General features: G+C 43.3%; 1 protein-coding gene across 5 annotated transcripts; it reads left to right on the forward strand.

The window, feature by feature from the left end:
- Positions 1–432: 432 nt before the first annotated feature.
- Positions 433–27,970, forward strand: LOC112234414 (dnaJ homolog subfamily A member 1). 5 transcript variants are annotated; one of them, XM_024402518.2, is made up of 9 exons: positions 433–571; positions 3,236–3,383; positions 3,914–4,091; positions 4,237–4,341; positions 4,767–4,988; positions 8,305–8,419; positions 9,239–9,354; positions 24,156–24,256; positions 26,997–27,970. In XM_024402518.2, the coding sequence occupies exons 2-9, from the start codon at positions 3,252–3,254 to the stop codon at positions 27,222–27,224; spliced, it is 1,197 nt and encodes a 398-aa protein (XP_024258286.1). In that variant the 5' UTR covers positions 433–571; positions 3,236–3,251; the 3' UTR covers positions 27,225–27,970. The 5 variants fall into 5 exon arrangements, with proteins under 5 accessions (XP_024258286.1, XP_024258285.1, XP_024258289.1 ...); XM_024402517.2 differs by having other exon boundaries at positions 483–619; XM_024402521.2 differs by lacking the exon at positions 433–571 and adding an exon at positions 628–773.

Genomic DNA, 27,970 nt, shown 5'->3' on the forward strand with positions numbered 1-27,970 from the left:
TAATTGAATAACATCGATTTCTAAATATATTTTGCACGCGACGCGACCGGTGTGGTCAGCCTATTACTCTTTTGGTCCAGCCAGCATCAGATAGATGGCCTACACATAGAGACAGCGGGTCTCTGTTTCACCCGCTCGGATGCTTTTTCTGGTGATATACATTCAGCCTCTTGTGAATTTAAGGAAAATTATGAAACACAATTTTTTTTTTTTTTAATTAAAAATCCTTGGTCAATTTTTTTGTGAGGCCTGGCTTCCCTTGGAAATCAAAAGAACTGGGAACTCTGAACTGGGAAATCTCCGACTTTAGTGGGTTACAGGCAACTGGGAACTCTGGAGAAAAAAAACGAGCTCCGCCTGGAAAAAATAGTTTTGAACGGCCATCAACTTCGGAATCCCAAGTCGGAAACTAGGGCATCTTTCTATAGCTCCGACTTTCCGCCCTGAAGATTACCGACATCATGGTTTGACCTCGTTTTTTCCCGAGTTGTCTTGAAAGCAGCATCAAAGTAGGCGGTGCAAGTCGAAGGTTCTGGAAGTTCATCGCCAGGACGAGAGGGGGGGGGTCTAAGTAAAAATAATAATAATAATTTCTCTCTACAGACGTCTATTGTAACAGGTAGCTAATCGCAATATAATGGTGTTTTCTTTCTGCAAAAAAAAGTAGTGTTCCTAATTGGTAACAAACTACTAGCTAAGCTACTACTATCACTCTCAGCTAGGTCTGGGATTGCTAGCCAGCTAACGTTAGCCTAGCTAGCTATCAAACCTAGGTAAGTTACCTAGCTAGCTTAATGTTATATTGGATACCGGAAACTAGCTAGATTGGTCTCTTGTCCTTTAAGCGTTTGTCAAATAATGTAGCTTGCCAGCGTTAGCTAACGTTAATGTAGCTAACGCTCGACGCTAGCTAGCGTTTCTAGATTATTGGGAAAGACAGTAACGTTACAGTATGAAGATTGGCAGAAACTGCTTCTCCAATACAAGAGATCACCTCCTAGCCCTTGATCACGACACAGTTCCATTCCATTACTACTAGCCCTTGATTATGACAGTTCCAATACACATACAAGAGTAATTGGAAGAATGCGTCTTCTGTACAGGGATGTTTTGTTAAGCCCCAATGCCCTTTCTGAACATTAACACGCATCGCTTGCGGTACGGTTTTGGAAGCATGAGGATTTTGTATTTGATATCAGAGAGAAATAATAGTGCTTTCGTTTACGGACACAAGTCAGTGGACTACCTGTTCTAATTACGGACACAAGTCAGTGGACTACCTGTTCTAATTACTTAGCTATCTTCGTCTCTGAACACCTAACGTGTTACCTGTGAGTAAACTGAAGACAAACACCACATTTAAAAAAAACTTTATTTATTTAACCTTTAATTTAACTAGGCAAGTCAGTTAAGAACAACATCTTATTTACACTGACGGCCAAACCCGGACGACGCTGGGCCAATTGTGCGCCGCCCTATGGGGCTCCCAATCACGGCTGGGTGTGATACGGCCTGGATTCGAACCAAGGACCGTAGTGACGCCTCATGCAGTGCCTTAGACCGATGTGCCTCTCGGGGCCCCAAATGTGTCACTGAAAATACTGTCCTCTGTAATTGTGTTAAAAGTGTACAGTAATTGTTTTTAGCATTTGTGAAATTATTTTCTTAATATGAAAGTAAAGCTATTTATATTTCTAGAACCATACCGCAATTGAGAATCGATTCACGTTTAAATGGCACATTTGGCTGAAAGAGCCAATTCGCCCTTTAAACAGAACATTTAAGATCCTTTATTTAAGGAGCAGTGTTAGGCTCCTAACACTCCTGTTAGCTGTATGGATCTGTGCATAACTGCTACAGTAAGTGTATCTCTTTATTTAAAGATTATTTCTTGCTGATGAAAGCCATATGTTTTGAAAGCCGTTTCCCAAGGGATGATTATTGATGTTCAAACACGGCGTCAGGATTGTAGTTCACATGAACCAGTCCTGGGCGAAGCTGACGGCTGAAAACCTTAGGGAGAAATCAAATGTTTGTGTTAAAAAAAGAGTAATGTTAAAATCACATTGCACATTTAGCAAAGACAGAATGCATTTTAAACTTCACACACAGTAATATGTTTGTTTGACAATACAATTATTTGATCGATAGGAGAGGGGGGAATATACTTGTGCTTTGAAAAGCGTAAGAAAAAAAATAAAGACAACACTTCTATTTTTCACCATAGCCTGCCAAATTTGCAAGATCATTTTTCCCATTTTGATTTCGGCACAAATGAATGTGGCATGGTCTTGCCCATGGATTTTTTCAGCATAGTCTCAATGAAGAGTTCAGTGTTTTGACTAGCCATGTGCACTTACAAGCTTGCTAGAGTTAGTGGTTGGTGGACGAGCAATAAATACTTTTGTAGGACGGATGAAGGTGGAATGTGAAGCTAACCGAAGCTGGTTAGCTTTAGAAAACCCTGAGTAGATCTAGCTTGCTTTGTAGGACACCCCTCTGACCTGTTTCACAAGCGTTCTCAGAAGTCTCACCATGATGCGCTTCTGCGTTCAGAAACTCTTGTGGTATTGGTTAGATCAGATGTTAAGAGCTAACCCCTCATGTTGAAATACATGTTGCTATTCACCAACTTTGGTTTCTAATGCTATCTGATTGGAGATTTCTATTGTCAAATTGCTGTGGTGGGGTAGGAAGTCGTCATACCAAGAAGTGGTTTCAAATGCAAATAATGTCATTAGTTCTGAGCGATTAACCAAAATGGTTTTTTTTAAGCAACTAATTGTCTAAGTTCGGTTCAATTATTTGATTTCCATTTTGTTTGTTTTTCTGTGAGAGTGCAATCTGCAGTTTTTCTTGATCAGATCAAGCCCAAACTGTGCAATGTTTCCAACAGGCCAATATTCTACATAGTTTAGAACAGAACAGGTGGTAATTAACCAATTGCGCGCCTACTTGTCCGGTAAGAGACGGAGAGAAGAGACAATAACGCACGATCGAAAGGGAAAGAGATTGATAGTTGGTATTCAGCAGTCGTAAAAGTATTTGAACTACTAAATAGTGATTTCATAAGACTGCGTAAGACCCCCCCATTTTTTTTTTCTGTCGAAAACGTTATTTCTTTGTAATCGAGCCATAACTGAACCGACCTCAAAAAGTACATGGCTCAGCACTATATGTCATACAGGAAGAGAAACGGACACTTGTGTGAACAGCATTTTTTCCCCCTCTGCAGTCTGTAACAAACAACAATGGTGAAGGAAACTGGCTTTTATGATATGTTGGGTGTTAAGCCCAATGCCACTCCAGATGAGCTGAAAAAGGCTTATCGTAAGCTGGCCTTGAAGTACCACCCTGACAAGAACCCTACGGAGGGGGAGAAAGTGAGTGGATGTATTCAGAAAACCACTTTGCATCCACCATAGTCACAGAGTAAATTTTTCCGTACCACCTTTAACTTTTCTGAGCTGTGTATGTTATAAACAATGTGAGACTGCTTCTGTGAATAGGTTCTGATTTATTACCAGTGGTTGAGTGGAGAAAAGTTATGCATGCCAGTGTAGCGGTATTAAGAACTTACAGTAAACTCACTCCACAGCTAGCTTGAAATGTCGCAGACGGGGCTATCCAATTGGTAAATTTTGCATAGCTCAAATGGTTTGCACATTCTCGAGCGGGTGTTGGCAAGGTAGAGGACCCTGGTTCAAGCCCAGTCAGAGGCAAGTTCAGGGAGGCAGCTATATGCTAATCCAGCACACTGATACCAGTTGTGCAAGGTTAATTTAAGAGATGACAATGGAAAATACATACATTGTTTCTACAGTTCTGAGACATTAATATTTTTGAGTACTAGTTGAGATTTCTATTAGTAGTTTGTGCTCTGAGAATTGATAATTCAGTTTTTTCTTCCCAGTTTAAGCAGATCTCTCAGGCATATGAAGTGCTATCGGACTCCCAGAAGAGAGAGGTGTACGACCGGGGTGGGGAGAAAGCCATAAAAGGAGGGGGCAGTGGCGGGGGTTTTGGATCCCCCATGGACATCTTTGACATGTTCTTTGGAGGAGGTGGCCGAATGCACCGGGAGAGGAGAGGTAAAACAAAATAGTACAGAATAGTACAGAGACAAATATTACCTTCCACAGACGTCAGACTTCAAATTCTGGCCTTTGGTTTTCTGTGGTTCTTCTTAACATCTCTAAAGCTAATGTTTTGCCCCAATGTGCTCTCCAAACCTAGGAAAGAATGTTGTTCATCAGCTCACTGTCTCTTTGGAAGACCTCTTCAATGGCGCCACGAGGAAACTTGCTGTCCAGAAGAATGTTATTTGTGAGCGATGTGAAGGTGCTACATTACTACACATGTTACATTGTTGGTTAACCTAGGTCTTGATCAGTCCCTTATTAAAAGGATGAAAATGACCAGTGTAGGGACCCTAAAGTCATCGGGTTCAATAGCCCTGTGTGATCGTGCATGGATTGGATGTCATTCTACTTTGTTGTAGTGATTTAAGGTTTTTACAAGATCACATTATAAACAATTGACTGTTAGAGGGAGGTAAATGCCTCTGCTAGGATAAAACATTTCCAAGATCATCGTCATACGATGCCCAAACTGTATTGTTTGGTTCCATTGTTTTTGTTGCTCTGATTATAAAATGCATACATTAAAAATATACATGCATGCATAGTAAAAGGTGATGTATTAATAGAGTTATTGCTGCAAACAACCGGGGTGATATGGACTGACATGGCTGTATTTTGGGGTAGGACGCGGGGGAAGGAAGGGCGCGGTGGAGATGTGCATGTCCTGTCGGGGCACGGGCATGCAGGTGCGCCTCCACCAGCTGGGCCCGGGCATGGTGCAGCAGGTGTCCACCGTGTGTGGGGGCTGCCAAGGCCAGCGCATCAGCCACAAGGACCGCTGCAAGGCCTGCAGTGGACGCAAGATCCTGCGGCAGAAGAAGATCCTGGAGGTCCACATTGATAAAGGTGAGGCGGTTGAGTCGTTGTTGTCCATCAAGAGAAGCCTTTCCACAGCTTACAATTTACATATACTTATTTCAATATATTTTTTGTTTAGCAATGGGGGGGGTTAAGCATGTTGACACGGGATGCACCATGGCCCTGGGCCCTGTTGACACCGTTAGTTGACAGACCAAGCTACCTGTGGATGGGAATGCTAGCAGAGTGACTGCCAATTTTCCAGGTAAAATTGTGAAGATTTTCTTACTCCATTTTGAGGATGTAGGAGGTTTTAGATGTTTGTCCATTTAACCAGAGTTTTGGATGTCTATTATGTGATACAACTTACATTTTCTTCACTTCTGGTCCTGGAGAGCTACATGGCTAATACACCGAATTCATGAAGTCAAAATCTTGATTATTAGTTGGATCAGTATTTCTAGCCCTGGGCAGAGACAAAGGCATGCAACACACTGCAGTCTTCTAGGACCAGGAATGAAGAGCATTGTGATAAGATGACATAGGGAGTGACATATCAGTGCCTGATTTACACCATACAGGGCCAACGAAAACATACTGTGTGCTGGCTCACATATTTCCTTTTCACATTGTCCTTTCCAAAAACGTTTCCAGGATCTGTGGCGGATCCTTAACCAGGCCAGCCCCGTACAGCTCAGTTTGACCCTATAGTGTAGAATGGCAGTCAATTGACAAATTGCTGGCTACATATCAACTTGTGTACAAAACATTAGGTACACCTTCCTAATATTGAGTTGTACCCCTTTTGCTCTCAGAACAGCCTTGAGGTGTCGAAAGGGGATGCAGGTCCATGTTGACTTCCCACCGTTGACAGTTTGGGTGGATGCAACTTGATTGGAGTCCATCTGTGGTAAATTCAATTGATTAGACATGATTTGGAAAGGCACACACCTGTCTATAAGGTCCCACAGTTGACAGTGCATGTCAGACAAAACCAAACCATGTGGTCGAAGGAATTGTCTGCAGAGCTCCGAGACAGGATTGTGTCGAGGCACAGATCTGGGGAAGGGTGCCAAAAAATGTCTGCAGCATTGAAGGTCCCTGTAATATTTGTGTTGTGGAGAAATGACCAGGCAGGAGACGGGAGTACAGTTAGTTTTTAGTTTAGTCAAAAACCCCTCGTGCTCTACAGTTCGCGGCATTCCAGTGCGCATGTGCATTTCCTATTAGATGTAGTAACGTAACACTGCCGTAATGCATTACTGCTTAGTAACAGCACAGTAACTAATATAAACAGATGTAGATCCCAGATACTGCAGTCCCCAAGGACACAGAGGCCTCCATCATTCTTAAATGGAAGAAGTTTGGAACTACCAAGACTCTTCCTAGAGCTGGCCGCCAGGCAAAACTGAGCAATTGGGGGAGACCTCCCATGGTCAGGGAGGTGTCCAAGAACCCCATGGTCACTCTGACAGAGCTCCAGAGTTTCTCTGTGGCGATGGGAGAACCTTCCTGGAAGGACAACCCTTTCTGCAGCACTGCCAATCAGGCCTTTATGGTAGAGAGGCCAGATGGAAGCTGCTCCTCGGTAATGCTATGTTCCCCATTCAACATGAAAGATCTTGAGGATCTGCATAGAAGAATGGGAGAAACTCTCCAAATGCAGATGTGCCAAGCTTGTAGCGTCATAACCAAAAAGACTTGTCTGTAATCACTGCTAAAGGTGCTTCAACAAAGTACTGTGTAAAGGGTCTGAATAGTTATGTAAATGTGATATTTCTATTTTTTTATATACATTCCCAAAAATGTAAACTGTTTTTGCTTTGGGGAATTGTGTGTTGGGGGGGAAAAAACTATTTAATTCATGTTAGAATAAGACTGTAATGTAACAAAATGTGGAAAAGGTCAAGGGTTCTGAATACTTTCCGAATGCACTGTATGTTCACACACAGCTTAAAGGGGTCACTTTTCAACCTCCCTTTTCATATTTCTCCAGCACCATATCAGTCTACATACAGGTAACTGCCAAAATAAAGGAAACACTTGAGTAAATGAGGGATTCAAAGTGTATTGTAAGCAGGTGCTTCCACAGGGTGTGGTTCCTGAGTTAGACAATTAAAGCATCCCATCATGCTTAGGGTCATGTATAAAAATGCTCAGTTGCACATTATTTTGCCTACCATGGCTAGCAAAGATCTGTGATTTTTAAAAGATGGGTTTAAAGTGTCAGTCACCAGATCTCAATCCAATTGAACACTTATTGGAGATTCTGGAGCGGTGCTTGAGACGGCGTTGCCACCACCATCAACAAATTATGGAATATCTTATGAAAGAATGGTCTGGAACTCTATCCCTCCAATAGAGTTCCAGTCACTTGTAGAAGCTAGGCCAAGGTACATTGAAACTGTTCTGGCGGCTCGGGTGGCCCAACATCCTATTAAGACACTATGTTTGCGTTTTCTTTTATTTTGGTAGTTACCTGTATGTGAAAATGGTGTTTATGATCTGTAGTTAAAAAGTAAAAATAAATGTTTCTATAACATTGCAGGGTTTGATTAAAGGTAATTCAAACGTTAATTTAAAACCTGCAACAAGTTTCTAGCCAGAAGGATGGTATTTTCTTGCTCCCCACGAACCTGTTTGAAAATCAATGTTAACTTTTGATGTCATCGGTAGAACTAACTTTTTTTTCTACAAAATGTAGAAATGTGCCGTTTTCACATGTAGACACTGGTATTGTGCTGGAAATAATCAAAAGGGGTGGAATTGCCCTTTTAAGAAGGCTCATTCAGCAAGTTCACTTAGTGTATCCTTGAGTTGTGATACTAAAACCTTTTGTGAATTTATCCAATGGACAGCCATAGTGACATCCCTATACTGAAGCAAACTGTAGTGTGTACTGTGAATTCTGTTGTGGTTGGTCGTCCCCCTACTCTTTGGCTCTATGGCGCTGGGTGTCCAAGGCAACAGTCAGGACTTTTTCACATATGAATTTGGTACCCTGGAGCATTTTTGAGAATTCAACTATCCGGAATCTGTACATTTCCATTATTGTCAAAGCAATTTCACAATAATGGAAATGTACAGATTCCGGATATAATTTCTGTAACTAAGTTTCATGCGACAAGCACTACTGCATTACAGGGCCAGGTTTGGTTAGCACTTCCACATCTGCTTTATAGCGTGGATCTGGTTACCAAACGCTCCAGGATCCAAATCATCTAGGGATATGTGGAAGTGCCCTAAATGTTTCAAGGCATGGTTGCGTGTCAACGGCGTTTACCAGATAATTCTGATCCGTCTTCTCTTAATGCAGTTAAATATGGGCCAGTTGAGTTAAATAAATCCTACATTTTTGTTGCAGGTATGAAGGATGGACAGAAGCTAGTTTTCCATGGGGAGGGAGATCAGGAGCCAGAATTAGAGCCTGGTGACATCATTATTGTCCTGGATCAGAGAGTCCATCCTGTCTTCACCAGGTAAAAGATGAAACCTCTCATGCTAGTCCTTATTCACTACCAGCCTCAACCCTATGTCTATATCACATTGTCTAATTGGACCAACAAATGTGTTTGTGCACAAATTTGGCAGTTCCATTGTTCTACTCAATACTTTTTATATTCTTCAGTATTGTATTGGTCTGTATTCTGCACTAGCCTATAGAACTCTTTCTGTGTTTGCAAACATTGCCGCATGAGGGCGATGCGCGGAAGTTGGTGGCAGAACAAGGGGGAGTTCTTATAGAATGCCAGCAAAAAAGCCTCTATTTACATGTTGCTTATGAGTGCATTTCACACTACTTTTGGATTATAATAGGATTTACTTAAACACGTCAACCAGTAAAATGGCTCTCTGGCTAGCTTTTGCTTCAGCCTATATCAATGAGGGTTGGCATTCTAGCTAACAACTGTGGATCAAAGTTATTTAGCAAAAATCACAACCAAATATAATCTTAGCAACTGTTCAAGCAAGGATTCAAACATCATTGTAAGCGTATTTGAACCCCAAAAATATTTTTTTTTTAGCAGTAATACAAACATAAATCTAGGCTGTTGAATGGGCACAGATGGCGATTGCTTTCTTAATGCTCCAAGAGTCGCACGCATCTGTGTGACGTCAGTGTGTCGTGTACTGGGAAAAAAGGTCTATGCATCCAGGCATGTAGCAAAATGAAAATTTGGCCAATTCAACAACAACAACAAAAAAATTCCCATTGAGGGCCAACCAGTTCTTGAATTTCACTCCCTGAATTGAAATGCAATCGATCGCAGCCCTATTGACTGTGCTCTATTCTCCAGGCAAGGGGAAAATCTGACCATGACGATGGAGCTGCAGCTGGTGGAGGCCCTGTGTGGTTTCCAGAAGCCTGTTCAAACTCTGGACAACCGAAGCCTCCTCATCACCTGCCACCCAGGTACACTTCCTAGATTATTTCACTTAACAGAAACTGGGCAATTATTTTTTATAAATATGCATTTTATTTTTTTGTTGATCGTATTGCACGTTATACCGGTACCGTCGTAATATAACGTTACCAAAACGTCATGATACTTATACCAACATCACCTGCTTGTCTCTGTCCACTCTTCCTGCGTATCTCTATTCCTCCATCAGTTAAAAAATATATATAATTTAATGGCGAGCGGGGACACAGACCCTGATGACTCTTCTGTTACATTGGAGCAGAGCGAGCAAAGTTGATACATTGGAGCATTTTATTGCCTGGTATAATCAAGAGCACAGGCCAGTCTAAGTATACTATGCAATAGCAAGTTTGCGGTCATGCATTTGGGTAGAATTTCACAACCGTGTTGTGGGATGTTTCAAACTAATCCTGGGTCGTTAATTATTGGTTTGATAACAAACAACGTTCTGTCAAGTTACCTAGCTAGCTAACAACCTGCTCGCTTTACAGTAAGTCTAGGCAAATTCCCTAGGTGTAGGAAGAAAGGAAAATACTCTGCTACTCATGAGATGTGCTTCAAAGGTAGGATTCATATAGGCCTAATGTAAGCTGCGCTATAAATAAAAAAATTATATATTTCTGGTGCTCATTAACCTCAAATGTAGATAAATGGAATCCCCAAAAGTAATTATTTATCATGAAAGGGTCATAAACAATAACTAATAATGCTGCAAACTCCAAAAAAAGGTTCAAATCTAACCTTTCAGGTAGAAAATTGCTATAAATTGCTTAGGTGTAGTCACTTGAGAACACAAGCTCAAGTACAGTACAAATGATAAAAGTATGAAAATATGAAATATTTCGACAACTCTATGAATAAGGCTTGAAATTACTTAAATCTTTTCTAAATATAGTATATTCAATTCATAAAACGACCAACTATAAGATTTCTCCTTCCTTACAACTGTAAAATACGTATTTGTATATTTAGTGTTAGTGTGCATATTTTCTAAAGGTCTCTCTTGATCAAAATGTCTGCCCCCATCGCTGTGAACATCTCCCAGAGCTCTAGCTTCCTGAACTCGCCTTTCATCTCATATTAATCTTGTCTATGAGTGTTTTTTGTTTCAAATCTGAAGTATTTTTGATTACTGACTATAAATCTCTCTGAATATGCTACAGCGATGAAACCACTCTCTCCTGTGTTACGATGTAAGGATTTCAGGCATATGGTGTTAGTGTTTAATGTTGTTAGTGGCTGTGACAGAGTTCAGCCAGGAGTTGATGGACAGTCTGAAGAGCGAATGAAATGGTAGGAGGGACATCCCAGCTTCAAGTGATGTCAGATTTCACATCCTGCTTCACACAGGCAAGAGACATACTCCTTCCTGTGTCCTTAAGAACACTCAATGCAAGCCATTTCGATCTATGGTGTCCACAGATTAATTTAAATGAAAATGTTGGTCGGAACCGGTACCAGAACCACACAGGTCCCCTAAACTGGGGACTTTACATCTTAAATTATGTTTGGTGCCTAATGTTTTTAAAGTTGGGAGCGCTGTGCGTAAGTGTTTGGGGGGGAGAGAGAGGGAAATGGAGGGAGGGAGAGTGTTAACTGAAGAGTAAAGGTTTCATGCAGTGTTTTCCCCTTACTGCCACAATGACATTATAATGGCACCGGAGGGGATGGCTGACATTTTACGGGCCTCTAACCAACTGTGCTATTTTTTTCCCCCCGCATTGTTTAACTTATTTTTCACAAAGTTTCTGCTACCGTCTCTCATGACCGAAAAGAGCTTCTGGACATCAGAATGGCGATTACTCACCTTGTACCTGACAAAGTTGTTTTTATTTAATGATGCTGATGTGAAGGATATACTGCTCTCCGGAGTCCAGGCCCAAATCCCAGTCATTTTCGTGAAGAAAAGGTGTAGATACAGAGGGAGAAGGTTGGGATGCCTTGTTAGGATTCGTAGGCGAGTGAGTAAATCCCTATTACCATCGGTTCTATTGGCTGACGTGCAACATCATTGGGGAAAAAAAACTTGAGGATCTACGGTTGAGACTGTCCTACCAGCGGGACATTAACTGCAATATCGAGGCTGGACGACAACACGGTAATATAGAGCTGGCTGGATTTTCCGTGCATCGGCATCTGGTAAGACGAGGGGGCGGGGTGTGTGTCTATTTGTCAACAACAGCAGGTGCGCGATGTCTCATATTAAAGAATTCTCAAGGTATTGCTCGCCTTAAGTAGAGTACCTCATGATAAGCTGTAGACCACACTATCTACCAAGAGTTCTCATCTATATTATCCGTAGCCACAAACCAATGCTGTATATAAGGCCATAAGAAAACAGGAAAATGTTCATCCAGAAGCTGCCCTCCTAGTGGCCGGGGACTTTATTGCAGGCAAACTTAAATCCGTTTTACCTCATTTCTACCAGCATTTCATATGCAACCAGAAGGAAACGTGCACCTTTACTCCACACACAGAGATGCATACAAAGCTCTCCTTCGGCCTCCATTTGGCAAATCTGACCATAATTCGATCCTCCTGATTCCTGCTTACAAGCGAAAACTAAAGCAGGAACTACCAGTGACTCGCTCAATACGGAAGTGGTCCGATGATGTGAATGCTACTCTTACAGGAATGTTTTGCTAGCACAGACTGCAGTACAGTTCCGTGATTCATCCAAAGGCATTGAGGAGTATACCACCTCAGTCACCGGCTTCATCAATAAGTGCATTGATGATGTCGTCCCCACAGTGACCGTATGTACAGTCGTCGGCAAAAGTTTTGAGAATGACACAAATATAAATTTTCACAAAGTCTGCTGCCTCAGTTTGTATGATGGCAATTTGCATATACTCCAGAATGTTATGAAGAGTGATCAGATGAATTGCAATTAATTGCCATGAAAATGAACTGAATCCCCCCAAAAAATTCCACTGCATTTCAGCCCTGCCACAAAAGGACCAGCTGACATCATGTCAGTGATTCTCTCATTAACACAGGTGTGAGTGTTGACGAGGACAATGCTGGAGATCACTCTGTCATGCTGATTGAGTTCGAATAACAGACTGGAAGCTTCAAAAGGAGGTTGGTGCTTGGAATCATTGTTCTTCCTCTGTCAACCATGGTTACCTGCACGGAAACACGTGCTGTCATCATTGCTTTGCACAAAAAGGGCTTCACAGGCAAGGATATTGCTGCCAGTAAGATTGCACCTAAATCAACCATTTATCAGATCATCAAGAACTTCAAGGAGAGGGGTTAAATTGTTGTGAAGAAGGCTTCAGGGCGCCCATGAAAGTCCAGCAAATGCCAGGACTGTCTCCTAAAGTTGATTCAGCTGCGGGATCGGGGCACTACCAGTACAGAGCTTGCTCAGGGATGGCAGCAGGCAGGTGTGAGTGCAGCAAAGAAGCCACTTCTCTTGAGGAAAAACAGGGACAGACTGATATTCTGCAAAAGGTACAGGGTTTGGACTGCTGAGGACTGGGGTAAAGTCATTTTCTCTGATGAATCCCCTTTCCGATGGTTTGGGGCATCCGGAAAAAAGTTTGTCCGGAGAAGACGAGGTGAGCGCTACCATCAGTCCTGTGTCATGCCAACAGTAAAGCATCCTGAGACCATTCATGTGTGGGGTTGCTTCTCAGCCAAGGGAGTGGGCTCACTCACAATTTTGCAACACAGCCATGAATAAAGAATGGTACCAACACATCCTCCGAGAGCAACTATTCCCAACCATTCAGGAACAGTTTGGTGATGAACAATGCCTTTTCCAGCATGATGGCGCACCTTGCCCTAAGGCAAAAGTGATAACTAAGTGGCTTGGGGAACAAAACATCGATATTTTGGGTCCATGGCCAGGAAACTCCCCAGACCTTAACTTCTTGCGTCGGGCCATCCCAGATCCGGGATCGTGAATACAGCCTCAAGCTCATTGCCATAACGCAACGTTAACTATTCATGAAAATCGCAAATGAAATGAAATTAATATGCTAGCTCTCAAGCTTAGCCTTTTGTTAACACTGTCATCTCAGATTTTCAAAATATGCTTCTCAACCATAGCAAAACAAGCATTTGTGTAACAGCTAGCACAGCTAGCGTAGCATTTAGCATAGCATTTAGCGTTAGCATCAGCAGGCAACATTTTCACAAAAACCAGAAAATCATTCAAATAAAATCATTTACCTTTTGAAGAACTTCAGATGTTTTCAATGAGGAGACTCACAGTTAGATAGCAAATGCTCAGTTTTTCCTGAAAGATTATTTGTTTAGGAGAAATCGCTCCGTTTTGTGCGTCACGTTTAGCTACGAAAAAAACCTGTATCCAGGAGTGTAATTATCCCCGCAGCTCATTAGCATAACACAACGTTAACTATTCATGAAAATCGCAAATGAAATGAAATTAATATGCTAGCTCTCAAGCTTAGCCTTTTGTTAACAACACTGTCATCTTAGATTTTCAAAATATGCTTCTCAACCATAGCAAAACAAGCATTTGTGTAACAGCTAGCGCAGCTAGCGTAGCATTTAGCATTAGCATCAGCAGGCAACATTTTCACAAAAACCAGAAAATCATTCAAATAAAATCATTACCTTTGAAGAACTTCAGATGCTTTCAATGAGGAGACTCTCAGTTAGATAGCAAATGCTCAGTTTTTCCTGAAAGATTATTTGTTTAGGAGAAATTGCTCCGTTTGGTGCGTCACGTTTGGCTACCAAAAAAAAACGAAAATTCAGTCTTCAAAACGCCGAACTTTTTTCCAAATTAACTCCATAATATTGACTGAAACATGGTAAACATTGTTTAGAATCAATCCTCAAGGTGTTTTTCACATATCTCTTCATGATATGTCGTTCGTTGAAAGCCTCCTCTCTCCTCTCAATCACTGGATGACTGCGTGCAGCTTGTAGATTACGCACCAATTTAGACAAAGGACACCGGGCGGACCCCTGGTAAATGTAGTCTCTTATGGCCAATCTTCCAATGATATGCCTACAAATACGTCACAATGCTGCAGACACCTTGGAGAAACGATAGAAAGGGCAGGCTCATTCCCGGCGCATTCACAGCCATATAAGGAGACAATGGGAAACAGAGCTTCAAAAATTCTGCCCATTTCCTGGTTGAAGTTTCATCTTGGTTTCGCCTGTAGCATGAGTTCTGTGGCACTCACAGATAATATCTTTGCAGTTTTGGAAACCTTAGAGTGTTTTCTTTCCAAAGCTGCCAATTATATGCATAGTCGAGCATCTTTTCATGACAAAAGATTGCGCTTAAAACGGGCACTTTTTTTATCCATAAATTAAAAGAGCGCCCCCTATATCCAAGAAGTTAATACCATTGAGAACTTGTGGTCATTCCTCAAGAAGCGGGTGGACAAACAAAAACTCACAAATTCTGACAAACTCCAAGCATTGATTATGCAAGAATGGGCTGCCATCAGTCAGGATGTGGCCCAGAAGTTAATTGACAGCATGCCAGGGCGGATTGCAGAGGTCTTGAAAAAGAAGGGTCAACACTGCAAATATTGACTCTTTGCATCAACTTCATGTAATTGTCAATAAAAGCCTTTGGCATCTTAAAAAATGCTTGTAATTATAAGATGGCGTAGCAGTGCAGACGTGTTTTGTTCGTCCTCTCGTGTACTTTTATATATTTTTTGATATATATTTCAATTTTATTTTCAATCTCTTCTCCATTTTAGTTCATTTATACCTTCCAGTAACCTGCCTCACCCAATGTGATACAGAACCGCTATTATGTCATTTTTAGACCTTATAGCAGGAACCACAGCCATCAGAAGCTAACCAGCTAATTAGCTACAAGCTATTTAGTCATTGTTAGCCACTGCTAGCGGCCTTTACCTTCTGCACAAGTACCAGCCCTTTAAAAAATATATATATATATATATATTTAGCCTGGATAATACTCGCCAGCCAACCAGTATCGGACTGTCTCTCCACTATAATGCCGGATTCCTGACGTAATTCCTGGACTATTCTCCTGATCTTCACAGCTAGCTAGCACCCACCGAGTTACCCAGTACCGAAGCTATCCCTGAGGCCCACCTCCCGGCCTACTCAGTTGTTCACCCGGGCTCCACCCAAACACGGCTAGAACACACTACTCCACCGGATCCTTGCCGTAAGCTCTGGACCGTGGCACCGGATCACCCCTGCTACCGAGCGGAAGCTAGCACCAGTTAGCCATGAGCCAGGCGCATCTCCCGGACAGAACTAAATTACTACAATACCTCTTTTGCCACCTGGCTTGGATCGTTAGTCGACACAGCGCCCCGCCGCACCACCATGACAGGTCTGCCGACGAATACTCCATCTGCTGTGCCTTCAACCAGCCTCCGTTGGAGCAGACACCTCTGCTAGCCCCGGGCTACTAACTTTAAATGCTGCGTCACCCGCGTGCTAGCGTAGTAACGACTACTCCGCGGCCTCACTGTTCCATCTATTGCTGCCCCCTGGACCCTCTGATCACTTGGCTACATAGCTGATGCATGCTGGACTGTCCATTATTCACAGTACTCCATTCTGTTTATATATATATATTTACTTTTATTTTATTTTATTTTTTTATCTGCCGGCCCCAGCGGCGAACTCAGGCTCTGTGTGTAGTTAACCGACCCCCTGCCCATTCATCGCCATTTTACCTGTTGTTGTTTTGGCTGATTAGCTGTTGTTGTCTTAGCTAGCTCTCCAAATCAACACCTGTGATTACTTTATGCCTCGCTGTATGTCTCTCATATGTCAATATGCCTTGTATACTGTTGTTTAGGTTAGTTATCATTGTTTTAGTTTACAATGGAGCCCCCAGTTCCACTCATTATACCTTTGATACCTCCTTTGTCCCACCTCCCACACATGCGTTGACCTCACCCATTATAACCAGTTTATCCAGAGATACAACCTCTCTTATCATCACTCAGTGCCTGGGCTTACCCCCGCTGTACCCGCACCCCACCATACCCATGTCTGCACATTATGCCCTGAATATATTCTACCACGCCCAGAAATCTGCTCCTTTTATTCCTTGTCCCCAACGCTCTAGGCGACCAGTTTTGATAGCCTTTAGCTGTACCCTCATCCTACTCCTCCTCTGTTACTCGGGCGATGTGGAGGTAAACCCAGACCCAGCGTGTCCCCAGGCACCCTCATTTGTTGACTTCTGTGATCGAAAAAGCCTTGGTTTCATGCATGTCAACATCAGAAGCCTCCTCCCTAAGCTTGTTTTACTCACTGCTTTAGCACACTCCGCCAACCCTGATGTCCTTGCCGTGTCTGATTCCTGGCTTAGGAAGGCCAACAACAATTCTGAGATTTCCATACCCAGCTTCAACATTTTCCGTCAAGTTAGAACTGCCAAAAGGGGAGGAGTTGCAATCTACTGCAGAGAGAGCCTGCAAAGTTCTGTCATACTTTCCAAGTCTATACCCAAACAGTTTGAACTTCTAATTTAAAAATGTACCTCTCCAGAAATAAGTCTCTCACTGTTGCCGTCGGCTATCGACCCCCGCTCCCAGCTGTGCCCTGGACACCATTTGTGAATTGATCGCCACCCCATCTAGCTTCAGAGTTCGTTCTGTTAGGTGACCTAAACTGGGATATGCTTAACACCCCGGCAGTCCTACAATCTAAGCTAGATGCCCTCTATCTCACACAAATCATCAAGGAATAGACCTCTGCTGTTTTCAATCAGGATCTCAGCAATCACTGCCTCATTGCCTGTATCCGCTATTGGTCCGCTGTCAAACGACCACCCCTCATCACTGTCAACCGCTCCCAAAAACACTTCTGCGGGTAGGCCTTTCTAATCGACCTGGCCCGGGTATCCTGGAAGGATATTGACCTCATCCCGTCAGTTGAGGATGCCTGGTCATTCTTTAAAAGTAATTTCCTCACCATCTTAGATAAGCATGCCCCGTTCAAAAAAGAAATGCAGAACTAAGAACAGATATAGCCCTTGGTTCACTCCAGACCTGACTGCCCATGACCAGCACAAAAACATCCTGTGGCGGCCTGCCATAGCATCGAACAGTCCCCACGATATGCAACTGTTCAGGGAAGTCAGGAACCAATACACACAGTCAGTCAGGAAAGCAAAGGGTAGCTTTTTCAAGCAGAAATTTGCATCCTGTAGCTCTAACTCCAAAAAGTTTTGGGACACTGTAAAGTCCATTGAGAACAAGAGCACCACCTCCCAACTGCCCACTGGACTGAGGCTAGGTAACACGGTCACCACTGATAAATCCATGATAATCGAAAATTTCAATAAGCATTTCTCAACGGCTGGCCATGCCTTCCTCCTGGCTACTCAAACCCCGGCCAACAGCTCCCCCCCGCAGCTACTCGCCCAAGCCTCCCCAGATTCTCCTTCACTCATATCCAGACAGCAGATGTTCTGAAAGAGCTGCAAAACCTGGATCAGTACAAATCAGCTGGGCTAGACAATCTGGACCCTCTCTTTCTAAAACTATCCGCCGCTATTATTGCAACCCCTATTACCAGCCTGTTCAACCTCTCTTTCGTATCGTCCGAGATCCCTAAAGATTGGAAAGCTGCCGCGGTCATCCCCCTCTTCAAAGGGGTGACACCCTAGACCCAAACTGCTACATACCTATATCCATCCTGCCCTGCCTATCTAAAGTCTTCGAAAGCCAAGTTAATAAACAGATCACTGACCATTTCAAATCCCACCGTACCTTCTCCGCTGTGCAATCTGGCTTCCGAGACGGTTACGTGTGGACCTCAGCCACGCTCAAGGTACTAAATGATATCATAAACGCCATCGAGAAAAGACAGTACTGTGCAGCCATCTTCATCGTCCTGGCCAAGGCTTTCGACTCTGTCAATCACCGTATTCTTATCGGCAGACTCAATAGCCTTGGTTTTTCTGATGACTGCCTCGCCTGGTTCACCAACTACTTTGCAGACAGAGTTCAGTGTGTCAAATCGGAGGGCATGTTGTCCGGTCCTTTGGCAGTCTCTATGGGGGTGCCACAGGGTTCAATTCTCAGGCCGACTCTTTTCTCTGTATATATCAATCATGTCGCTCTTGCTGCGGGCGATTCCCTGATCCACCTCTACGCAGATGACACCATTCTATATACTTCTGGCCCTTCCTTGGACACTGTGCTAACTAACCTCCAAACGAGCTTCAATGCCATACAACACTCCTTCCGTGGCCTCCAACTGCCCTTTAACGCTAGTAAAACCAAATGCATGCTTTTCAACCATTCGCTGCCCGCACCCGCCCACCCGACTAGCATCACCACCTTGGACGGTTCCGACCTAGAATATGTGGATAATAATGTGGAATAAATACCTAGGTGTCTGGCTAGACTGTAAACTCTCCTTCCAGACTCATATTAAACATCTCTAATCCAAAATCGGATCTAGAATCGGCTTTCTATTTCGCAACAAAGCCTCCTTCACTCACGCCGCCAAACTTACCCTAGTAAAACTGACTATTCTACCGATCCTAGACTTTGGCGACGTCATCTACAAAATAGCTTCCAACACTCTACTCAGCAAACTGGATGCAGTCTATCACACTGACATCCGTTTTGTTACCAAATAACCTTATACCACCCACCACTGCGACCTGTATGCTCTAGTCGGCTGGCCCTCGCTACATATTCGTCACCAGACCCACTGGCTCCAGGTCATCTATGGGTCTATGCTAGGTAAAGCTCCGTCTTATCTCAGTTCACTGGTCACGATAACAACACACACCCGTAGCACACATTCCAGCAGGTATATCTCACTGATCATCCCCAAAGCCAACACCTCATTTTGCCACCTTTCCTTCCAGTTCTCTGCTGCCAGTGACTGGAACGAATTGCAAAAATCTTTTTTTGACTTTTATTAGACTTTTATTTCCCTCACCAACTTTAAACATCAACTATCTGAGCAGCTAACCGATCACTGCAACTGTATATAGTCCATCTGTAAATAGCCCACCCAATCTACCTACCTCACCCCATACTGTTTTTATTTTATTTACTTTTCACACCAGTATCTCTACTTGCACATCATCATCTGCTCATTTATCACTCCAGTGTTAATCTGCTAAATTGTCATTATTTGCTCCTATGGCCTATTTATAGCCTACCTCCTCATGCCTTTTGCACACACTGTATATAGACTTTATTTTCTCTACTGTGTCATTGACTTGTTTGTGTTATTGGCTTGTTTATTGTTTACTCCATGTGTAACTCTGTGTTGTTGTCTGTCACACTGCTTTGCTTTATCTTGGCCAGGTCGCAGTTGCAAATGAGAACTTGTTCTCAACTAGCCTACCATGTTAAATAAAGGTGAAATAAAATTAAAAATACTTCAGTGTTCCATAGTAACATCTGACAAAAATATCTAAAGACACTGAAGCAGCAGACTTTGTGAAAATTAATATTTGTGTCATTCTCAAAACTTTTGGCCACGCTTGTCACGGTAGGGGATATTGCTATAGGACCGTTAAGGTACCCCCTGTCGAGAGTGATACAAGTCGTCTCACTCAAGTTCTTATGCCCGCCGGACTGGCCTGGTTATGTATCCTGCACTTTTATTCGGAGATTAGCCTTATGTGGTGCCGTTAGGCGTGTTTCGGGATCTTAGATAATATCAATCAGACTTAGAGTACCTCTTCCCTGTGGTACCTTTACCAGGCATCTTTAGTTCTCAAAGAGTAGACTCTTCAACTCGCCATTGCTCTATAGGTTTCCCAAAGACTCTTTTGTATCTAGACAAACGATTGACGATTTAATGCCTATTTACCCTTTATAGAGTAGGCTCTTCAACTCGCCGTTGCTCTATAGGGTTCCCAATCACTCTAGTATCTAGACGAACAATTTACGATTTAATTCCTACACGTCGGTTAATACTGCTTGAATATTAATATAGAGTAACTTTGCTTTTTACAATATAAATGAGTTGGCTGTCCAATCCTTTAAATTGTCTTTTGTGTAGAAACTAGACTTGTTCCCCTAGAACGGCAGTGTCAGAGGCGTTCTCTCCCCTAGGGTTTTGGGTCTAGTTTCTACTTTTTATTCAATGTTTGCAAGTCACACAGTTCTACACGTTATTACAGTTTCTTCTTTGTCCTTAATTTATAACATCAACAATCATCAAAACACTAACTACTATTAATGCCTTTATATATGTATTACAACAAGCGGTTCATTACCTTAGCGCAGGTTGACCTGGTTGGTCCCCAAAGAGTATGTTCTTCCACTCACAATTTCTCCAGAGGCTTATCCAATCACTTAGTATCTGTTTCTCCTACTAGAAGTTTGTACTATGATTTACTGATTAGTGAAGAGAACGGTTCGAGACAAAAAAAAATTATAACACCACTGTTGCTATTCATCCACTTCGGTTAGGAGGTGGATTTATTCAGCACGGGGAGTGTGGAGAGTAGTTGTCTCAGTATGTCTCGTTCAGAAATCAGAAGTCAAGAGATACAAATGTTCTAGAGTATGAAAGTCAGATATTACCTTTTTAGGTTGATGATAGTTGAAGTATCATGAGCTGTCTGTCGGTGATAAGTCAAGTAGCACTATCATGCCCTCTTAAGGAAGGCACTCTCCTTATACTCTTTTCGGGTCCAGGTCGGCTTTAGCGCCGAGTCATATTCTAACCTTGTGGCGAGCTATTTCTGTAAAGGGTTCGTTTGACATGTTACTGTGAAACATTACTAATGACAGATGCATCCTCTATCCCCAACCCTTGCATCAGTTTAACCCATTCAAATTATACTGCTAGTCTAGCTCTTCCTCGTTCCATCGATGGCCCGCTCTCTCCCCCTTCTGGGGGCGGTGCCCAAATGCAAGGCATCTCCTTAGGCCACCTATCCGGCCCCCACTCAAGAGGCGGTGACGGTGTGTGCTGATCCAGCGAAGGAGGTGTCCTCAGAGCCCCTTTTTGTGCTACCACATCAGACTGTACATATCTGAAACAGAAGCCATGGAAAGCGCTGCCGCTTTCAAGGCGGACGCTTATAAGAAATCCCGATACGCCCTCAGACGAACCATCAAACAGGCAAAGCGTCAATGCAGGACTAAGATTGAATCCTACTACACCGGCTCTGACGCTCTTTGGATGTGGCAGGGCTTGCATACTATTACGGACTACAAAGGGAAACCCAGCCATGAGCTGCCCAATGATGCAAGCCTATCAGATGAACTAAATGCCTTTTTATGCTCGCTTCGAGGCAAGCAACACTGAAGCATACATGAGAGCACAAGTTGTTCCGGATGACTGTGTGATCACCCTCTCCGTAACGGATATGAACAAGACCTTTAACCAGGTCAACATTCACAAGGCCGCGTGGCCAGATGGATTACCAGGGCGTGTACTCTGAGCATGCGCTGACCAACTAGTGTTGGTCAATTTCTTCAACAAATGATCAGGTCAAAATAATTATCAAACATACATTAGTAATGGAAAGGAAACAGACTCTTTATTTAAGTATTAAAATACTCATTTAGTAATACAATTGTAGGCAGAAGTTGGAACAGAGTACAGTACAAAATAGCTCTCCTCCCCAGGTTCTGCAAAATGTCTAAGACATCCTGTAACTCATATAGCCTCTCTGTCCTCTTTGCGTGAGTTTCCCTGGCAACAACATTTGAATAAATCTAACCTTCCCCTGACATCCACAATTAAAAGCTCAGAAGTGGGTTTGCCGAAACTTGACCTTTCATCACAAGTATAGAGTCATAACAAGGTGAACGAGTCCAAGCATCTTCCGACAGGTGGCTGTTTTCATCAGGCCTGCGGTAGCCTTGTGTTCTCAGAAAACCAGTCCTATTCTCAGAACCTCAGATAGCCAGGTGGGGCCCAGATAGGAGGAGTATGAACGTACTGTAGACGGTTTCTGTCTTCTGATAGTGTCTGAAGGGCACAAAACTCAAAACAGGTTTTAACACACACACACACACACAGAGGTCTCCTGAAGAGGAGAGCTTACAGTTTATCAAAACACCATTTATTAACCCTTTAAAAGGTATGAGGCCATGGTATAACCCTCTTTACTGACATTTTCAACCTCTCCCTGATCGAGTCTGTAATATCCACATGTTTCAAGGAGACCACTATAGACCCTGTGCACAAGAATGTAAAGAACCTGCCTAAATGACTACTGCCCCGTAGCACTCACGTCAGTAGCCATGAAGTGCTTTGAAAGGCTGGTCATGGCTCACATCAACACCATCATCCTTGAAACCCTAGACCCAATACAATTTACATAACGCTCCAACAGATCCACAGATGACACAATCACTCCACACTGCCCTTTCCCACCCGGACGAAAGGAACACCTATGTGAGAATGCTGTTCATTGACTACAGCTCAGCGTTCAACACAATAGTGCCCTCAAAGCTAAGGACCCTGGGACTAAACACCTCCCTCTGCAACTGGATCCTGGACTTCCTGATGGGTCGCCCCCAAGTGGTAAGGGTAGGCAAAAACACATCTGCCGCACTGATCCTCAACACGGGGGCCCCTCGTGTGTATGCTTAGTCCCCTCCTGTACTCCCTGTTCACCCACGACTGCATGGCCAAGCATCCAACACCATTAAGTTTGCTGACGACACAACAGTGGTAGGCCAACATATCCATCAATGTGAGCAAGACAAAGGAGATGATCATGGACTTCAGGAAAAGGAGGGCCGAACAGGCCCCTCTTTAAATTCGACAGGGCTGGAGTGGAGTGGGTTGAGGGTTTCAAGTTCCTTGGTGTTCACATCACCAACATACTATCATGGTCCAAACTCACCAAGACAGTCGTGAAGAGGGCCTTTTCCCCCTCAGGGGACTGAAAAGATTTGCCATGAGTCGCCAGGTCCTCAAAGTTCTACAGCTTGCGCCATGACCAGTTTCATCCCCGCCTGGTATGGCAACTGCTCGGCGTCCGTAAGGCGCTACAGAGGGTAGTGCGTACAGACCAATACATCACTGGGGACAAGCTTCCTGCCATCCAGTACCTATATACGAGGTGGGGTCAGAGTAATGCCCAAAGACTCCAGTTACCCAAGTCGGACTGTTCTCTGCTACCGCATGGCAAGCTGTACCGGAGCACCAAGTCTAGGTCCAAAAGGCTTAACAGTTTATACCCCCAAACTATAAGATTGCTGAACAATTAAACAATTAACCTGGATCATTTACATTGGCCACCCCATGTTTTTACACTACTGCTACTCTCTGTTTATTATCTATGCATAGGCACTTTACCCCTACCCACATGTACAAACTACCGTGACTAACCTGTACCTCTGCACATTGACTCTGTATATAGCCTCGTTATTGATATGTCATTTTATTGTTTATTTATTTTCTGTTTTATTTAGTACATTTTTAAAAAACTATTTCTTGAACAGCATAATATTACTGCATAATATTAGATTTTATTTAACATGCACATCATTATGCATGTACAGTATATTCCTTCCTCCCATCGCTCCAGCCAGATTAGATGTAAAGCCTTTGCAAATATGAGATAATCAGACATTCTACGCAGCATTCTATTATGCAGTGAACAGTGTGAAGTTCATTCCTTATGTGTTGTATTGATTAGAAGTGTGAATATCAGTGACATGGTTTTTGGGTAGCACATAATGTTTAGAAAATGGGAACAAGTGTCCGGGGGGGCGAACAGGATGCTAGGCCACTCAAAAATGTTCCCAATGGTATCGCTATACTATTCGGTTTAGTAAAATGTTGGTATTGTGACCTCACCAGTTGATAGTTTCTAAAATAAAAAAAAATCTAATTTTTACCTTTGCAGGGGAATTGATCAAACCTGGCGATAAGAAGTGTGTCTTGAATGAGGGGATGCCCATACACCGCCGGCCGTTTGAAAAGGGACGCCTCATTATCCTCTTTTCGGTAAAACACACACACCATTCAGGACTTGATACTGTAGATGTTGAACTATTTAGTATTTATTCTGAACAAAATATAAACATAACATGTAAAGTGTTGGTCCCATGTTTCATGAGCTGAAATAAAAGTTCCCAGAAATGTTCCATACACACAAAGCTTGTTTCTCACAAATTTTGTGCAAAATTTGTTTACATTCCTGTTAGTGAACATTTCTCCTTTGCAATGATAATCTATCCACCTGACAAGTGTGGCATATCAAGAAGCATGATCTTTACACAGGTGCACCATGTGCTGGGGACAATATAAGCCCACTAAAATATGCAGTTGTCACCACACAATGCCACAGATGTCTCAAGTTTTGAGGGAGCGTGCAATTGGCATGGTGACTGCAGGAATGTCCACCAAAGCTGTTGCCAGAGAATTTAATGTTAATTTCTCTACCATAAGCCACATCCAAAGTCATATTAGAGAATGTGGCAGTACTTCCAACTGGCCCTCACAACCGCAGGTGTAACCACTCCAGCCCAGGACCTTCACATGCGGGATTGTCTGAGACCAGCCACCCGGACAGCTGATGAAACTGGGTTTGCACAACGGAAGAATTTCTGCACAAACTGTCAGAAACTGTCTCAGGGAAGCTCATCCGCATGCTCATCATCCTCACCAGTGTGTGTATATAAACTCAGCAAAAAAAGAAACGTCCTCTCACTGTCAACTGCGTTTATTTTCAGCAAACTTAACATGTGTAAATATTTGTATGAACATAACAAGTTTCAACAACTGAGACATAAACTGAACAATTTCCACAGACATGTGACTAACAGAAATTGAATAATGTGTCCCTGAACAAACGGGGGGTCAAAATCAAAAGTAACAGTCAGTATCTGGTGTGGCCACCAGCTGCATTAAATCTCCTCCTCATGGACTGCACCAGATAAGCCAGTTCTTGCTTTGAAATGTTACCCAACTCTTCCACCAAGGCACCTGATAGTTCCCAGACATTTCTGGGGGGAATGGCACTAGCCCTCACCCTTCGATCCAACAGGTCCCAGAGGTGCTCAATGGGATTGAGATCCGGGCTCTAAACTGGCCATGGCAGAACACTGACATTTCTGTCACGCACAGAACGAGCAGTATGGCTGGTGGCATTGTCATGCTGGAGGGTCATGTCAGGATGAGCCTGCAGGAAGGGTACCACATGAGGCAGGAGGATGTCTTCCTTGTAACGCACAGAGTTGAGATTGCCTGCAATGACAACAAACTCAGTCCGATGATGCTGTGACACACCGCCCCAGACCATGACGGACCCTCCACCTCCAAATCGATCCTGCTCCAGAGTACAGGCCTTGGTGTGACGCTCATTCGTTCGACTATAAATGCAAATCCGACCATCACCCCTGGTGAGACAAAACCGCGACTCGTCAGTGAGGAGCACTTTTTGCCAGTCCTGTCTGGTCAAGCGACGGTGGGTTTGTGCCCATAGGCGACGTTGTTGCCGGTGAGGACTTGCCTTGCAACATGCCTACATGCCCTCTGTCCAGCCTCTCTCAGCCTATTGCGGACAGTCTGAGCAGTGATGGAGGGATTGTGCGTTCCTGGTGTAACTCGGGCAGTTGTTGTTGCCATCCTGTACCTGTCCCGCAGGTGTGATGTTCAGATGTACCGATCCTGTGCAAGTGTTGTTACACGTGGTCTGCCCATGCAAGGACGATCAGCTGTCTGTCCTGTCTCCCTGTAGCGCTATATTAGGCATCTCACAGTAAGGACATTGTAATTTATTGCCCTGGCCACATCTGCAGTCCTCATGCCTCCTTGCAGCATGTCTAAGCCACTTTCACGCAGATGAGCAGGGACCCTGGGCATCTTTCTTTTGGTGTTTTTCAGAGTCAGGAGAAAGGCCTCTTTTAGTGTCCTAAGTTTTCATAACTGTGACCTTTAATTGCCTACCGTCTGTAAGCTGTGTCTTCATGAATTGTTTATGGTTCATTGAACAAGCATGGGAAACAGTGTTTAAACCCTTGAAGATCTGTGAAGTTATTTGGATTTTTACGAATTATCTTTGACGTTCTTTGGACGTATCTTTTTTTTGCTGAGTTTATATTGGGTTATCTTATTGAAATGGCGTCCTAATTAAGCTGTGACACCCACAGGATGGCGCACAATTGGCCCAGCGCCGTCCAGGGTAGGGGAGGGTTTGGCCGGTGGGCTTTCCTTGGCTCATCGTGCTCTAGCCACTCCTTGTGACGGGCGCCTGCGATCTGACTCCGCTCGGTCGTCAGTCGAATGGTGTTTCCTCCGACACATTGGTGTGGATGACATTCGGATCAAGCGAGCAGTGTGATAAGAAGTAGGCGGCCAGGCGGGACATGTTTCGGAGGACGCATGACTCGACCTTCGCTTCTCCCGAGCCCATTGAGGACTTGCAGAGATGAGCCAAGGGACCAAATTCGGGGAGATATATATTAATTCACTCCCTCAGTTTTAAACTGCCACAGACAGTATTGTTGTTTTAATAAACCACTGGAATACTACTGGCCAGTGGCCATTTTGTCGTAGCACTTTTATTTTTATTATGTAATTGATACTATAAAGTCTGCACTTTGTAACCTGTGTAACTCGTGCCGTGCCGTGTTTTGCGTTGCTTTGTGAATGTTTGTTGGTTCTTAACTTTTTATTTAAATGTCATGAAATTATGGTGTAGAAATTAAAACCATTTTCCTTTTTTGTTTTGTTTTTTCCAAAGGTGGTATTCCCCACAGCCAACTTCCTCCCCAAGCACAAGCTGAAGGAGCTAGAGCACTACCTTCCTGCCAAGAGTGAGGCGGAGCAGCCCGAGAGTATGGACGACGACCTCTACATCTACGCCGACCTGGAAGACTGCGACCCGGCCAGAGTAAGACGCAGTCAATACCACTACATGGTGGAGGATGACTACCCGTCTGCTGGTGGGGTCCAGTGCCAGACCTCATAAGACCCCCTCACCTCACACCAACCTCTAACCCCAGGCCCCTCCGGAAACGTGCACAATCTGCATCTTTAATTTTTTATTCTCTTAACTTACAACGCTAACTGTGGTGCTGAAGCGGTCCTTTGGGCCTGATACCTGGATCTACGTTCCAATGCGACTTGGCTGCCTTTTAGTTGGATCGTGTGCCTGAGTGGATGAAATACATTTCTGGTTAAATTCCTTAGATTGAGATTTTGGAAGCACTGTGGATGCTGTCACTGACTTTTTTTTAAAGTGTTTGTATATTAGCAGGTTTTGAACACCCGCTGTCTTTGCTTTTTTTTGCTTCCAAAGGTCACGAAATAAGATAGTTGGAAGCTATAATTCATGTTGCCTAATTGAATCCTCGCAGTGAAGAACCATATAGACCTTTGTGCATATTGGTCCATTTTAGAATGAAATGTTTTTGTATTCCACATTAGCATAGTTGAAAGATACTTGCCAAATATTACACTATTTTGTTTTTATTCATTTTTAATAATGATCTAATGATGCATGTTTATCTCCATTTCATAAAATGCACATTGGCCTTGTGGTTCTTCCTCTGAATCATCCTATCTTCTGTAGTATGGCATACTTGTTTATGTTCAACTGACGATGGAAAAAGTTATTTACCCCATTTGTACGATCTAGAGTTGTCTAATCTGTTTAATTCTACCACTCGTCATGGAAATTAGTCAAACTGTAAATAAACTTTCAATAGGCCTCAA

Source organism: Oncorhynchus tshawytscha, linkage group LG11, assembly GCF_018296145.1.
Source record: "Oncorhynchus tshawytscha isolate Ot180627B linkage group LG11, Otsh_v2.0, whole genome shotgun sequence".
NCBI classification, from domain to species: Eukaryota; Metazoa; Chordata; class Actinopteri; order Salmoniformes; family Salmonidae; genus Oncorhynchus; species Oncorhynchus tshawytscha.

Bases quoted from the DNA above. Each gene is read 5' to 3' on its own strand.
- LOC112234414 (XM_024402518.2), top strand. From the start codon at position 3,252: ATGGTGAAGGAAACTGGCTTTTATGATATGTTGGGTGTTAAGCCCAAT. The intron at 8,420-9,238 runs GTAAAAGATGAA...TCTATTCTCCAG, and splicing joins GTCCATCCTGTCTTCACCAG to GCAAGGGGAAAATCTGACCA. The intron at 24,257-26,996 runs GTAAAACACACA...TTTTTTCCAAAG, and splicing joins GCCTCATTATCCTCTTTTCG to GTGGTATTCCCCACAGCCAA.